The following is a 13,921-nucleotide window of genomic DNA, read 5'->3' as shown; positions in this document are numbered from 1 at the left end:
GCCCCACCCTCTTCCTAGCCCCATCCCTACCAACAAGATTAAAAAAAAAAAAAAAAATTATTTACCCCCCTCCCCTTTTACAAAACCGTAGTGCTGCTTTTAACGCCGGCTGCATTGGTAACCATAGTCCATAGTCTGTTATTGAGAAAGACATGGGGGAAGCCACTTCTTGCCCTGGATCGGTAGTATGGAATGTTGCTACTCCTTGGGGTTCCGGAATCCTTTGTTACTCTTTGGGATTCCAGAATCTTGCTATTCTTTAGGATTCTGAATGGAATGTTGGTACTCTTTGGGGTTCCGGAATCTTTTGTTACTCTTTGGGATTCCAGAATCTTGCTATTCTTTAGGATTCTGAATGGAATGTTGCTACTCTTTGGGTTTTGGCCAGGTACTAGGGACCTGGCCACCGTGAGAATGGGCTACTAGGCTTGATGGACCATTGGTCTGACCCAGTAAGGCTGTTCTTATATGTCAAGAGGGGCATATTGTGTTGCATTTACAAACTCCAAATCATTTTGAAAAAAGTTAGTGGCTATGGTTTCATGGAGTCTGAAGCATCTAAAAGCCTCTTATGGCAACCAAATCTGATGGGAGTCCCAAGTGTGTGTCCTCAAAGTAAACATTCATGGCCAGATTTTTGAGGACTGAGCTAAGAAAAAATCGACAGCAAGTCAAGCAACTCTTCTTAGGCCCCAGGTTTTCATTGCCTGAAACTTCCAAATCAGAAAAATAATTCTAAAAAAAACAACTACACAAGAGTCAGCTTTGGGAACCGTTTGCTCTATCCTGCGACGATATACAGATGTACAAAACTAGGGATCTTATTTCCCCCCCAGATTCAACAAAATTACTTGGCTGACTATTGCTGCCTTTGCAGGACGGGCTGTAGAAAATCATCCCTCCGTATATCTAACCGTCTTACCTTTTTATACCTGTTATGTTGATACATATATTGGATGGTTTCATTTAGGTCCTTCATTTTGAGCTGTCAAGACAAGAAAATGTTTACCGTCACAGATCATTCTATCGTCGCTACCGAGCGACAAACAGCAGACAGGCAACACAGTTTATCCAATTCTTCTACATGAGAAACTGGACTTCTATAGCAAATACAGCAGTAGTGCTCCTCCGGAGAGAAAGAAGTCTACATTATAACATAGATATGAACAGTGAGAAGCAAAAGCTACAGGTGGGTTTACCCGTTGTCCAACTCTGGTAGTCAAGACAACCGCCCATTGTCAGTGTAAAACTCAACCCAACCGTTCCCGTTTCAGTCATGCCAACTGACGTTTAAGACAAGAGTGTAGGGGTGGTTAGGGCTATGTACTGTGCGTCAGTCATTTTCATTCTGGTCCGTGGAAACTTTCCGATCCAATTTGGTTTCAGGATATCCATAATGAATGTACATAAAATATGTGCCCGTGATATATGTAAATATATCTCATGCATATTCATTTTGTTATATATATTCATTAATATATATTCATTAATATATATTCATTAATATATATAGCTACATCTATATATATAGCTACATCTACATCAGTTCTTCTCAACTCAGCCCTTGTCAGTCAGGTTTTCAGGATATCCACAATGAATATGCATGAAAGGAATTTGCATATAATGGAGGAGTGGTATAAATGTGTCTCTACTGAAAATCTTCTTAGAAAATGCTAACTCTGTATTGTAACACCATTACAGAAGCTCATGTAAACCGCTCTGAATTGACTCCCCAGTCATTAGTGGTGGTGTAGAATCTTTGAATAAACAATACCCTGAAAACCTGACTGGCAAGAGAGTACTCTAGGACCAAGCTGAGAAACAAGAGTTTAATATGCATCAGGAACTCACGTTCTTTCTTCCCAGCTGTCAGACTCTTAGCTGACCTGCTCAGTCTGGGGAAGGAAGCTTTGAAAATCAGATACAAAATAAGTTATTTCTTCTCAATGACCTATAGCAGTGGTTCTCAAACCTGTCCTGGGGGGACCACCTGCCAGTCGGGTAACCCGAGTGAATATGAATGAGACAGATTTGCATACCCGTCGCTTCCATTATATGCAAATCTCTCTCATGCACATTCACGAGATATCCTGTAGACCCGACTGGCTGGTGGTCTCCCAGGACAGGTTTAAGAACCACTGATCTATACCACCATATTAAAGGGCCCCTTTTACAAAGCTGCGGCTGGAGCGCTGGCTTCAGCCTGTTGGAGTGGATCTATGAAACACATACATGAATGAGCTTTCCACCGAGGAATGGCACACGTATGAAAGTTCTCGGTTCTAATCTGGACACTCCTTGGACATTTAGGATTAGATTTTGTTGATTTCTCTAATTGCCAGTGGGGCTGGATTTTTTGTCCCCCCTTTTTTTTTACTTTGACTGCAGTCCTAGACCAGATCCCTGAAACAGGGCCAGTATTAGGGCCAACGATAATAAATTTCACTGGATTTTTCAGAATCAGGATCGCCTATGGTGCTATTTTCTTCATATCTACTTTATTTGATGTGCTTTGACCTTCTTCTGCACTTTTAGATGAGGTTTTCAATCATGCAAATCTTGATATACAAGAACATTTGCCTCTTTCAATATTTACCATCCCTTTAATGTTGCCTAACTGAAGTTATTAAACTAGGGTGTAGCTTCGATAAAGCTTTCTCCTAGGACAGCTGATCCATTTAAGCTACTTGAGAGGGAAAGTCAAGTGAAAATCATATCAAATGCGCTAAAATACGATTTGCTTACACAGAGCAATCCACGGGATCTACATTTGGCAGCTCTCCAGATGAGATTGCTCCTTCCTGTCTCATTTCTTCAGTCAGTGGTGTAGCAAGAGGGGAGGCAGGGGTCAGATCACTTCGGACGCCAATTTGGTGGCAGCTCTGGTGCTTCTTCTCTTCCCCCTAGTGATGAGTCTCCGAAGGGCATCTCTTCTGCCACAACCTCTTTAACGCTTCGCCAGCAATGAGCTGGCTTTCCTACACGATGCTCGTGCTGGCCTCACCCCTCACTGATGTCACTTCCTGTTCGTGGAGCCAAGCAATGACATCAGAAGGCAGGCTTAGCCGATGCGAGGAGCAGGTATTCCCACCTGCTCACTGCCGGCAAAGATGTGAAGAGGTATCGGGGCAGGGCAGTGGGAAGAATACACTGGGGAGGGGGAGGGAGCAAATAGAGCAGCAGTCAGGCACCTCCACCCCAGATGCCAACTTCTCTTGCTACGCCAATGTCTCCAGCTGCACATTAGTTCTCCGAAAAAATTTCAGCAAGAAGGATACACTTACATCACTGCTAGGGAAAGCCAGAATTCCTGGAGCTCCATGATCGGTGAAATACACAAACACATGATCTTTGGGACCACTGTGAATGGGAAGAAAGAACAAACAGGTCAGCCCTGGTCCCACACGGAACGCAAGTATACCCTCTTTCTCCCTGCTGAGGGCGTTCCATCCTGTGAAGGCATTTTGGGATATTTCAATAGTTGTTACCTCTGTATCACCTTGCCGGATCCTTTATCTTTCACGGCGGCCTTATCACCTTTCAGAACGGCGAGGAAGGTTTCCGGGGTGACGTCCTAAAGACACGAAAGAGAAAGCATTCGCTACAGCTAAGAAAGAAACGGGCAAGGTGTTACATTTCGAATAACGGTGCAAATGGCAACTTTTGAGGGACGGGTCTTGAGGGGACAGTCAACGGGAACCCTCAGCCCACGAACAACCAACAGGGTGGTCCAGGAAGCTAAAGGCCCACTTTTTCGAAACTGCTTTCAACTCTTAAAACTCCCCCTCACTGCTGTCAGATACCTAGACCCACTATAACCTCCCCAAGCCTGAACTGTCCTGTCTAAACAAGATCTTCAGAAAAGAAATAAAAACGATACTCTTCAAGAAATCACTGAATCTCTCTTAACATATCAATTACCCTCCATCCTCCTGCCTTCACCCCGCCCCACAGGTACCACCAGTTCTTCTCAATTTCTCTTGAATTCACAAATGATCTACTGTATCCCACCATTTATATCTCTTTTTGTAATCCACCTTCTCAACTTCTCTTGAATTTACTAATGATCCAATATTGTAACCACCTTTTATAACTCTTTTGTAATCTGCCTTGAACTGCAGGGTAATGGCAGAATAGAAATCTCTAATGTAATGTAATGTAATTGTAAGCTCTTCTGAGCAGGGACTGTCTATTGTATGCTACGTACACTTTTCAGCGCTACAAAAAATAATAAATAGTAGTAGTAACCCATCATGGCTGCTTCCCAAGAGGAGGTCAGTGAGGTTTTTAACAGTCTCTCACCTCTGTTCTCTAATAACCGTCTCTCCAAATCAGTCTGAGCTGAGGTAAGGAGATTCTGGGCTCTCATCTTGAGTGGACAGTTAGTCAAACAGATTTGAGCAAAGTATGAACCAGTGGCATAGTAAGAGGGAGGACGGGGGGAGGGGGCACCGACACCCCTCCTCCTCTCCTCACCTCTCCACGCGCATGCCCCCGTCCCTTCCCCATTCCTCTAGTTTTGGAGGGTTTTCTATCCCTAACCACATCGTTCATTCCTTCCCTCTCCCCAACCTTTTCTTTTTTTCTCTTTGATTGTTACCTACCAATTCCTTCCTTTCCTGATGTTTCTATGGTTGTCTTACTGTTTCTCCAAATTTCATGTTTTGTCTATTGTTTTTTCCCTTACCCCCATTTTATTTTTTTATTCTTATGTTGTTGTTGTTTTTTTAATTCATTTTTTTAAAATTATTTTTATATTTTATTGTAAAAACCGCTTAGATTTACCTCGGTTTTATATTTCCGGTATATTAAATAAAACTGAACTTGTTCGCCACCACGAGCCACAACTTCCAACGTGCTCCTTGCGACTGCGTCGTCTCTCCTGCTGACATCACTTCTGGGTGCCGCGCACAGGAAGTGATATCGGTGGGAGAGCCGACGGGGTCGCGAGGAGCGCCTTGAAGTTTTTGTCGCTTGCGGGTGGTGAACGACTAGATGTACGGGGAGAAGGAGGCACGCGCCCGTGGCAGGAGCGGGGGGGGGGAAGGGGGCGCCACTGCCCCAGGCGCCTCTCACCCTTGCTACGCTGCAGGTATGAGCCATGCTACTGCATCCGGATCTCATGGGCCTAGAAGATCAGCGTCTCCGTCTCTTCAAATAATCGCAGATTCTTACATGGAGCAGTCAGATGCCTCCTTTTAAATCAGAAGGGTTACAAAAGGACGTGCCGGAGCAGTTCAGTCATCATCCTCGTCAAGTACAGTCCTACCAAGCCCATTTTCCCAATCCACAGCTGTTTATCAAGTGCTAACAGCCCCCAACCTACCCCGCAGTCTGCACTGTTAGTCCAGGAGCGCCCTGCAGGACTCATTACTCATGCTAGGCACAAAGCCATTATTGTCAACGCACGTAGAATCAAGAGAAAACAGCGACTCCCCAACCTTTGGGATGTCATGCTACTCATATCTAGCTCAATTTATCCAACTGTAATAATTCCAGCTCCTTGCCCAAGACTGTTGTACAAGCCAAGGTGACCAGAAAAGGACCACACAGATGCAAAACCTTCCCGATTTATTTTTATTTATTTTAAAATTTTCTTATCCGCTTAGTACCTAAGCGGATTACAATAAAATCATACATAATCAGAAATACTCAGACATATTATAACAACAGCATTTTCTGTCCCAAATGCCCTCCAACCCGCAGCACATCTGCTAAAAAAAACCAGCATACAACTAGTAAAAGACTGCATAGCACAAACGATAAAATAGGCTTAATGCCAATAGCTAATAAAAAGCTTTCACAAACAAATATGTTTTTGTTCTCTTAGGCTTCTGTGGCTGGTGTCATGATTGTAGCAGGTGTCCGGGTTTTGCTGCGTCTGTGTAGAAAGAACTGACGTTTCAGGCGTCATACTGTGGCTTTCTTCAGGGTATGCTGAGGTCTGCAGTGTGTCATAAGAACATACGAATTGCCGCTGCTGGTTCAGACCAGTGGTCCACCGCGCCCAACAGTCCGCTCACGCTGCGGCCCCCAGGTCAAAGACCAGCCTCACCCGCGTACATTCCGGTTCAGCAGAAACTTGTCTTGAATCCCTGGAGGGTGTTTTCCTCTATAACAGACTCCGGAAGAGCGTTCCAGTTTTCCACCACTCTCTGGGTGAAAAAGAACTTTCTTACGTTTGTACAGAATCTATCCACTTTCAACTTTAGAGAGTGCCCTCTCGTGCTCCCTACGCTGGAGAGGGTGAACAACCTGTCTTTATCTACTAAGTCTATTCCCTTCATTATCTTGAATGTCTCGATCATGTCTTTATATATAGTGGGTTCACTTCCCTGTTCTCAATCAGGTCAGCCCACAAACTTTCCTGCCCAAAAAATGCAAACTTCTCGACCCACAGACTGCCCTTTCTCAATCAGGTCCATTAACCCACTATATGCAAAGACACACTGCAGACCTCAGCATACCCTAAAGAAAGCCACAGCATGACGGCTGAAATGTCGGTTCTTTCTACACAGACGCGGCAATACCCGAAAATCTGCTACAGTCAAATAAGTTTTTAATTGCTTTCTAAAAGACATATTATCTTTACTGAATCTCAAATATCCTGCCAGTGCATTCTACAAATGTGGACCTGCCACAGAAAAGGCCACTGTTTGAGCCTTCTTATAGCGATTCTCACCAAGTGCTTCAATTGGTAACCTCGTTCCAAATACATTACATTACATTAATAACTTCTATTCCGCCCGTACCTTGCAGTTCTGGGCGGATTACAAAAGAAACTAGCTGGACATTTCCCGGAAAATTACAATTTAGGGTTTTGGATTACAAAAAGATGACTAGACAGTTCTAGGAAATTTACAGTTTGGGGAGCTGTTTACATGGTTGAGACTTTGAGGAGAAAGATTTACGGAGAGGGGGAATTTGTAAGGAAGGAGGAGAACAGGGGATAGAGTTAAGACATCTGGATAATTTTTTTTTTTTTTTTAATAGCAGGGTCGCTCGTTGTTAATAGCTCTCGGGAATTCCCATGGGGTGTTTCAACCTAGTTTGTTGTTTTTTTTAATTTCCTCCTGAACTTTCATATCTGTTACTATTTACAAAAGGGACGATGCGGTCTAAATTTGAGGCACCTACCTCTCTGGTGTAGTCTTTGGGAACGCCCGCATACACATCTGTTCCGTTGGGTCGATTAATGATTATGCCTTTGGTTGGGTTTCTAAAATTAGAAGTGACACAGCATATTCAAGACCAGGACATCAAGTTGATGAGCATCACCACTGACACAATACAGACAAGAAAAGAGGGTTTGTGTACCAGTTTCCAGCACCATTACAATCTTCAGGCAATTCCTACCCCTCTCACTTTCCCTCCCACTTTCAACCCCTCTTACTTTTCCCTCCACTCCCACCCCCCACCCCTTTTTCCATAACTTTCCCCTCATGCTTCGGTAATTCGCTGAATGTCCAGCCTTCTTTCGATGTTGAACCGTCTAGAAGTCGTCTGACTATGGCGGTATAGAAAAATAAATTTATTATTATTATTATTATAGCGCTACCAAACGCACGTAGCACTATACATTAAATACACACGAGAGGGTCCCTGCTCAGCTTATAATCTAATTATGAAAGACGTACTGGACAAAAAAAATGGTAAATCAATATATGCTGTTCATGGGGGGAACTACAGGGAGAATGACAAACAATTCTGGTGCTTTACACATTGGTAGGGTTAAGTCGTAAAACGCAGGTTTGAAAAAGTGGGCCTTCTTAATTCTGCCAGAGACGGAGCCCGTCGTACCGAGTCAGGCAGGTTGTTCCAGGCAAATGGTGCAGCAAGGCAGAAGGGACAAGAGCCGGAGTTGGCTGCAGAGGAGAAGGGTACAGACAAGAGAGACTTACCCAACAAACAGAGTTCCTGGGATAGAGTAGGGGCAAATGGGGAGAGGGTAAGAAACAGAAGGGCTGAGCAACAGAACAAAGCTTGGGCTAGTGAGTGGATTAGGGCTGGGAAAGGATAAGTTAAGAGGGTAGGAACCAGAAGCGTAGCCAGATTTTGACATCAAGGGAGAGCAACAGGAGCAGCTGGTGAGAGGCTGAAGAGTAAAACCGCACAGGCATGATTTCATTCAAAGTCTGTTTGGGGGAGCGACCACTCCCCTTGTGCCGTCCCCCCAGCAGCACCTCTAGTGGTAACAGAAGACTAGTGAGTGGATGAAAAGGGGGCGGAGAGAAATGGGAATGAGGGGGAGACGGAAAGTTTCCACTTAAATGAGAAACCAGAGGAATAAGTTTCAGGACTAAAAGGTGAAATCTAGCTATGAGTGAATAGAGAATCGGAGAAAAGAAATGGAGACAAAGATGAAAGGGGAAAAGCCTAAGACAGCAGATATAGGAGAAGAAGATAGGCAGGGGGGGAAAAAAAAAAAAAAAAAAGAGAGAGAGAACATGAATTGAGAACTAGAAAAAGACCAAGAAGAGGAAAGCGAAAGAGACAGACTATCATGAGGAACTTTGTCACAAGCTTCCTGATTAATATAATACCCAAAGCTGGTTCCTCTCTCCCAGGGCGAGTCTTTCAATGCACCTGGGAACCCTTTTGGACTACCATGACTCCATTAGCTCGCAGCCGATTGCTTAACTGTTGATTTCATGTTTAGCTGTATCGCTATGTTACAGTTGGTTTACCTGTATTATTTTGTATTCTATCATTGCCTATGTTGGTATTGTACTTAGAAGGAGGACCTGGGGGGAAAGAAGGGGGGGGGGAGTTGTGTGTGGGGTTTTGCATAAACCAAAATTTTGAGCTTGTTTGCGTTTCATCTTGTGTTGTTGCTTGATTTTCTTGTTGAGCTCAATAAAATATATTTGAACACATAATACCCAAAGCTGGGGCGAACAAACATTGAAGTTTCAGTTTTTGGTATCAAGTTTCAGAATATAAAGATGTCTTTGTATTTTGATCAGTTTGGAAGGAAATGTATTCAGTTTCATGTTCTCTGGTGTTGGACTGCATACAACTTTTTCAATTAGAATAAAAGCATTAAAAAAAAAACCAGTGCGATGCATCGGTAACAGGAAAATCTGAGTTGAAGCAGTGGGGAGAGGGAAGGAGGGAGTAAAAAAAAAAAAATAATTCACAATCAACCAAAAGTAAAATGATAGAAACATAGAAACATGATGGCAGATAAAGGCCAAATGGCCCATCTAGTCTGCCCATCCACAGTAACCATTATCTCTTTCTCTCTCCAAGAGATCCCACGTGCCTATCCCAAGCCCTCTTGAATTCAGACACAGTCTCTGTCTCCACCACCTCTTCTGGGAGACTGTTCCACGCATCGACCACCATTTCCGTAAAATAGCATTTCCTTAGATTACTCCGGAGCCTATCACCTCTTAACTTCATCCTATGCCCTCTCATTGCAGAGTTTCCTTTCAAATGAAAGAGACTCGACTCATGTGCATTTACATTACTTAGGTATTTAAATGTCTCTATCATATCTCCCCTCTCCCGCCTTTCCTCCAAAGTATACAGATTGAGGTCTTTAATTATGTCCCCATAAGCCTTATGATGAAGACCACACACCATTTTAGTAGCCTTCCTCTGGACCGACTCCATCCTTTTTATATCTTTTTGAAGATGTGATCTCCAGAATTGTACACAATATTCTAAATGAGGTCTCACCAAAGTCGTATTCAGGGACATTAATACCTCCTCTCCCTATGCAACCTAGCATCCTTCTAGCTTTCGCCGACACCTTTTCAATACTCCCATGCTGGGCTATACCCCCCCACCCCGGAGAATTGTTTAACTCTGTTTATCTGTATGGTGGCTCATCTGGCTTTGGCTAAGCACTAGTGATCCACAGGGGTAACTGAGCGGCGATACTTATTCTGCCGTCTCGATTATGTGCAGCTAATGTGCAAAGTGACAGCGCTAAAGGGTCAAAGGTTGGTTCCGTATTATAAAATCTGGGATAGCTATGTTACCTGGAGGTCGAACTTCTCTCCATCGCAGCTGTAAAACTGTGCGCTGTTGTCCTGTTGGGTGTGAGTGGGACAGTGGGGGGGGGGGGTGAGAGGAGCTTTGTGGAGAGGACAGGCTATAAAAAATTTATTAAATAGATTTAGACCCTAATTTAGCCAGTGACTGTCTGCATTTTAAAAAACAAAATAAAAACATGCCGGCTGAATATTGGGGAGACTGTGACCATGTAAATTTCCTCTTCAGATACGACCCACATCTATGATCTGAAAAGCTCACACAGGCCCGTCGTCCTTTTGCTGTCAGTCCACTGAAAAGCACCGCAGCCAACAGCTGACAGGGTGAACCATTGACTCAGGCAGCCGTACATGAGTTTCATTTCCCCTTTGGGCAGAGTTTCCCTCCCCTGATCTCAGGCTCATCGGACCAGCTGGGTTCCCAGGATTACCATAACGATCATGCATATAACATCAAATTTGGTGATCCTGAAAACCCTGCAGGACAGAAATGTAGGGACTCAACTTGATTTCTCCACCACTGGCCCATTTATTCCCAGTTATGGCACGGACCAGAGACAGTATCATGGCAGAGGAATCATCAAGACCCTGTGTGACTCAGTCTCCATGCCGGACGGCACCTTAGCTTTTCATGCCAGTGCCCAGACTCTCTAAAACGGGGCTCCCTCTACCTATCATCAGCCCGGAGGACATCACAGAACTTCTGCTAACGATTCCAAGGCCATAGGATATGAGGAAGGTAAACGATTTAAGGTACTCAAGACGCCGTTTACAGAATCAGGCCCTAATTCCTAGGCGCTGATCAGCGTGGCTGTCAGTAACCATTAAATCCTTACACGCACTGCCATTTAGGCCAGGGATTTCTTGACCTAAATGAGTGCACTTAAGACAGTCTACCTGTACCTAATCAAACCAAAATTTGCCCCGATTCCATCCCTAACTACGCCTACTTGCTGGTAGGCACTGTAAACGCCTACTTCAATGTGGTAGGCATCTACTGACTAAAGCACCTACCGGCTAATTTTTTAATGGCGCTTTCAATTAACAGTGCTGATTAAGCCAATTAAGAAAATGACATTAGACACCTAACAGCGGTGTAGTGAGGGCGAGAGGTGCCCTCTTCTCCACCCCACCCCTTCCCCGCCCCTGTGCTGCGCACAAGCATCCCTTCCCCACCCAGGACCGCTTTTAACTTCCCCGGCGTGAGCAGCATCCCCAACTCACTGCCCGCGTCAGCTTTCCCTCCGACATCACTTCATAGATGCAGGACCTGGAAGAGACATCGGAGGGAAACCAGTGAAATGATAGAGAAACCAGTGAAACGATAGAGATATGGTGGGGGGGGGAGTGAAGGCACACATGCAGCAGAGGGAGAAGTGGGAAGGAGTGGGAGGGGGGGCACGGAGAGGAGGAGGGTTGTCGGCACCCCATTACGATGCCGCTAGCGCCTAGATCAGCCAAGCGCCATTTATAAAATCTTGGCTTCGTAGACTTAACACTAGAGTGTGCTCTGGAGATGCATTTCATACTTTCAAGGATGGATAGAGTTTGAAGGGGCTGTAAATAGAGATGCACGCAAATTAATTAGATGAGCCATTAATTATTGGTGTTGATTGGACTAATTTGGGCTTACATGCGCAACTGCCTTTGCTCTATTCTATAATGCTGTGTGCCCAAAGTGTTTTGCATGCAACTTAAAACCGGGGATATGGCCAAGAGAGGGACATGCAAGGGTTGGAGGGGGATGGGGGTGTTCCAAAAACATTTAGGCGCAGTGTTAGAATTCCTGGGCCGTGCACTCAACTTGTGCACCATGGTTTACATCAGATTTCAGTAAACATTAAGCACCCGATTCTCAAAACTGCATCCCAATTGTAGGCGGTGGTAGGCGTCCTACCGCTGTCTTAACGGACCAATCGGGAAGCCCTTTTTTTTTTTTTATATATATCAGTGCGGCAAACAATGCCTACAATGTAGGTGTCATTTGTGCATGTATGGAGGTGTCTAGGCACATGGACGCCTAAGACCGGCGTAGGCGTGGTCTTAGACATCCGTAGGTGATTCTGTAAACGTAGGCCTGAAAATCGATGCCCTACATTTAAGACCTCTGTACAAAAAATAGATGCAATTCTGGATGCAGTGCCCACCGATGATTGACATGAGATAGCCGCCCACCACGGCAGGCACTGTTTCCAGAATCAGGCCCTAAGTCCTTGCGCCCCAAGCTGGGTTGGTGAATTGGTGCCAGCTTTGTTCTATGAAGGGCACATGGTGTGAAACGCCTTTTATAGATTACATATTTTAGCGCATAGCTTTCCGGGGCCTAAATTTGGGCGCCGTTTCTGACTCCATGCCTTTACTGCCCCGTCACAGAGGGACATGGTCGGCTCTGTTCTGTGGTTTCTAGAGTCACAAGAACTGAAAAAAAATATTTTACAACCTGTCTTTTTATGACAACTTTTCCTACCCTTATCAGCCTGATCCTGTGACCAACTAAAGCTCAGCCAAAGGCACGTGGAGGTCCTTCAAGTGTATAAGCTTGGAGAGATATTAGCTAGGGAAGAGGTTGTGAAATGTACTGTGACCCATGCGTGGGTCTGCATTTACTGAGGCCTTTTTAAGGGTGAAAGCACAACAGCATAAGAACATAAGAATTGCCATACGGGGACAGACTGAGATTGTGATGTCATAATGCCTTATTCCACCAATGTCTAAGAGCCAGCCTCATCCATGATGTCACAATGGCTTGATTGTCCTATACTTGGCTCACATAAGAACTGGGACAGACCAAAGGTCCTTCAAGCCCAGCATCCTATTTCCAACAGTGGCCAATCCAGGTCCCAAGAACCTGGCAGAAACCCAAAGAGTAGCAGCATTCCAGAGCTGAGATTGTGATGTCATAATGCCTTATTCCACCAATGTCTAAGAGCCAGCCTCATCCGTGATGTCACAATGGCTTGATTGTCCTATACTTGGCTCACATAAGAACTGGGACAGACCAAAGGTCCATCAAGCCCAGTATCCTGTTTCCAACAGTGGCCAACCCAGGTCCCAAGTACCTAGCCAGATCCCAAGTAGCAAAACAGATTCTATGCTTCTTATCCTAGGAATAAGCAGTGGGCTGAAGCTGGCCAGATTACTTACTGCTCGCTGTCCGCAATGTCATCGTACATCATGACCACGATCTGTTCGTCAGGAATGCCGTTCTTATGGACGATCTGGTAAGCATGGCAAACATCAGCCTGTGATGTAACACAAATACAGGCAGTGAGAGCAACTCTACCTAATCCCTGACCAAAGTAACAGTAATCTATATTCCAAAATTTATTGACTTGATAGGATTTCTTTATTGCCTTTTTGAAGGCATTCAGTGTATAGCAAGAATAATTCAAACATAGGCAAGAGACAATTACAGCAGTAAAAATATTCAAACAATATAAAGTATGGCATAGTATGCTATATTATAATACGCAATAAAATATTTTAATAGCCTAGGGCAGTGTCTCACAAACTATTTACAGCACGGCACACAAAACAGGTGGCTGTGACTCAAGGGTACCCGGAAGTGCGTGGACGTCGAAGCGATGACTTCACACGCACATGTGACGTCATCATGTCAATGTCTGTGCATTCGCAAAGGCCCTGCAGACGGGGCCTTGAGCCAAAAGTAGGAGGTGAGCACGAGATACTGTATCTTAGCTCAACCTATGGCCATCCCCAACGCCAATAACTCTTTTGAGAAGAATTTCTCCATAAAGACAAAGGTTGAAGTCTTGCTGTGAGAATTTTCTCCCTCTACAAATATTATTTGTGGAGTCTTAATTACGGAGATAACTGCAGTTGTTATTAATTGGCAATTTGTTTTGAAATTGAATAAAGAAATTAATTTTAATTGAAAATGTATAGTGTGAGTTACTGGC

General features: G+C 44.4%; 2 protein-coding genes across 6 annotated transcripts in view; one reads left to right on the top strand and one right to left on the bottom strand.

The window, feature by feature from the left end:
- GOLGA5 (golgin A5) overlaps window positions 1-13,921 on the top strand; it is a 135,994-nt gene that overhangs the window by 11,005 nt on the left and 111,068 nt on the right. Inside the window, exon 2 of one of the 2 annotated variants that reach the window (XM_033951237.1) lies at window positions 13,109-13,222. The exons of the other annotated variant lie outside the window; for it this stretch is intronic. The gene's annotated coding sequence lies outside the window, so the exon portion shown is untranslated. The remainder of the gene's footprint in view (window positions 1-13,108; window positions 13,223-13,921) is intronic. 2 annotated transcript variants of the gene reach the window in all.
- LGMN (legumain) overlaps window positions 1-13,921 on the bottom strand; it is an 84,378-nt gene that overhangs the window by 48,889 nt on the left and 21,568 nt on the right. For all 4 annotated transcript variants that reach the window (XM_033951243.1, XM_033951242.1, XM_033951240.1 and 1 more), the window contains 5 exons: window positions 13,146-13,243; window positions 7,138-7,219; window positions 3,489-3,574; window positions 3,285-3,360; window positions 923-985 (listed from right to left, as the gene is read on the bottom strand). In XM_033951243.1, the coding sequence (XP_033807134.1) occupies window positions 923-985; window positions 3,285-3,360; window positions 3,489-3,574; window positions 7,138-7,219; window positions 13,146-13,243 (405 nt within the window). The remainder of the gene's footprint in view (window positions 1-922; window positions 986-3,284; window positions 3,361-3,488; window positions 3,575-7,137; window positions 7,220-13,145; window positions 13,244-13,921) is intronic.

This window comes from Geotrypetes seraphini, chromosome 7, assembly GCF_902459505.1.
Source record: "Geotrypetes seraphini chromosome 7, aGeoSer1.1, whole genome shotgun sequence".
In the NCBI taxonomy this organism is placed as follows: Eukaryota; Metazoa; Chordata; class Amphibia; order Gymnophiona; family Dermophiidae; genus Geotrypetes; species Geotrypetes seraphini.
Note: the sequence above shows the minus strand (reverse complement) of the source record. Positions and strands in the feature narration are given on the sequence as shown.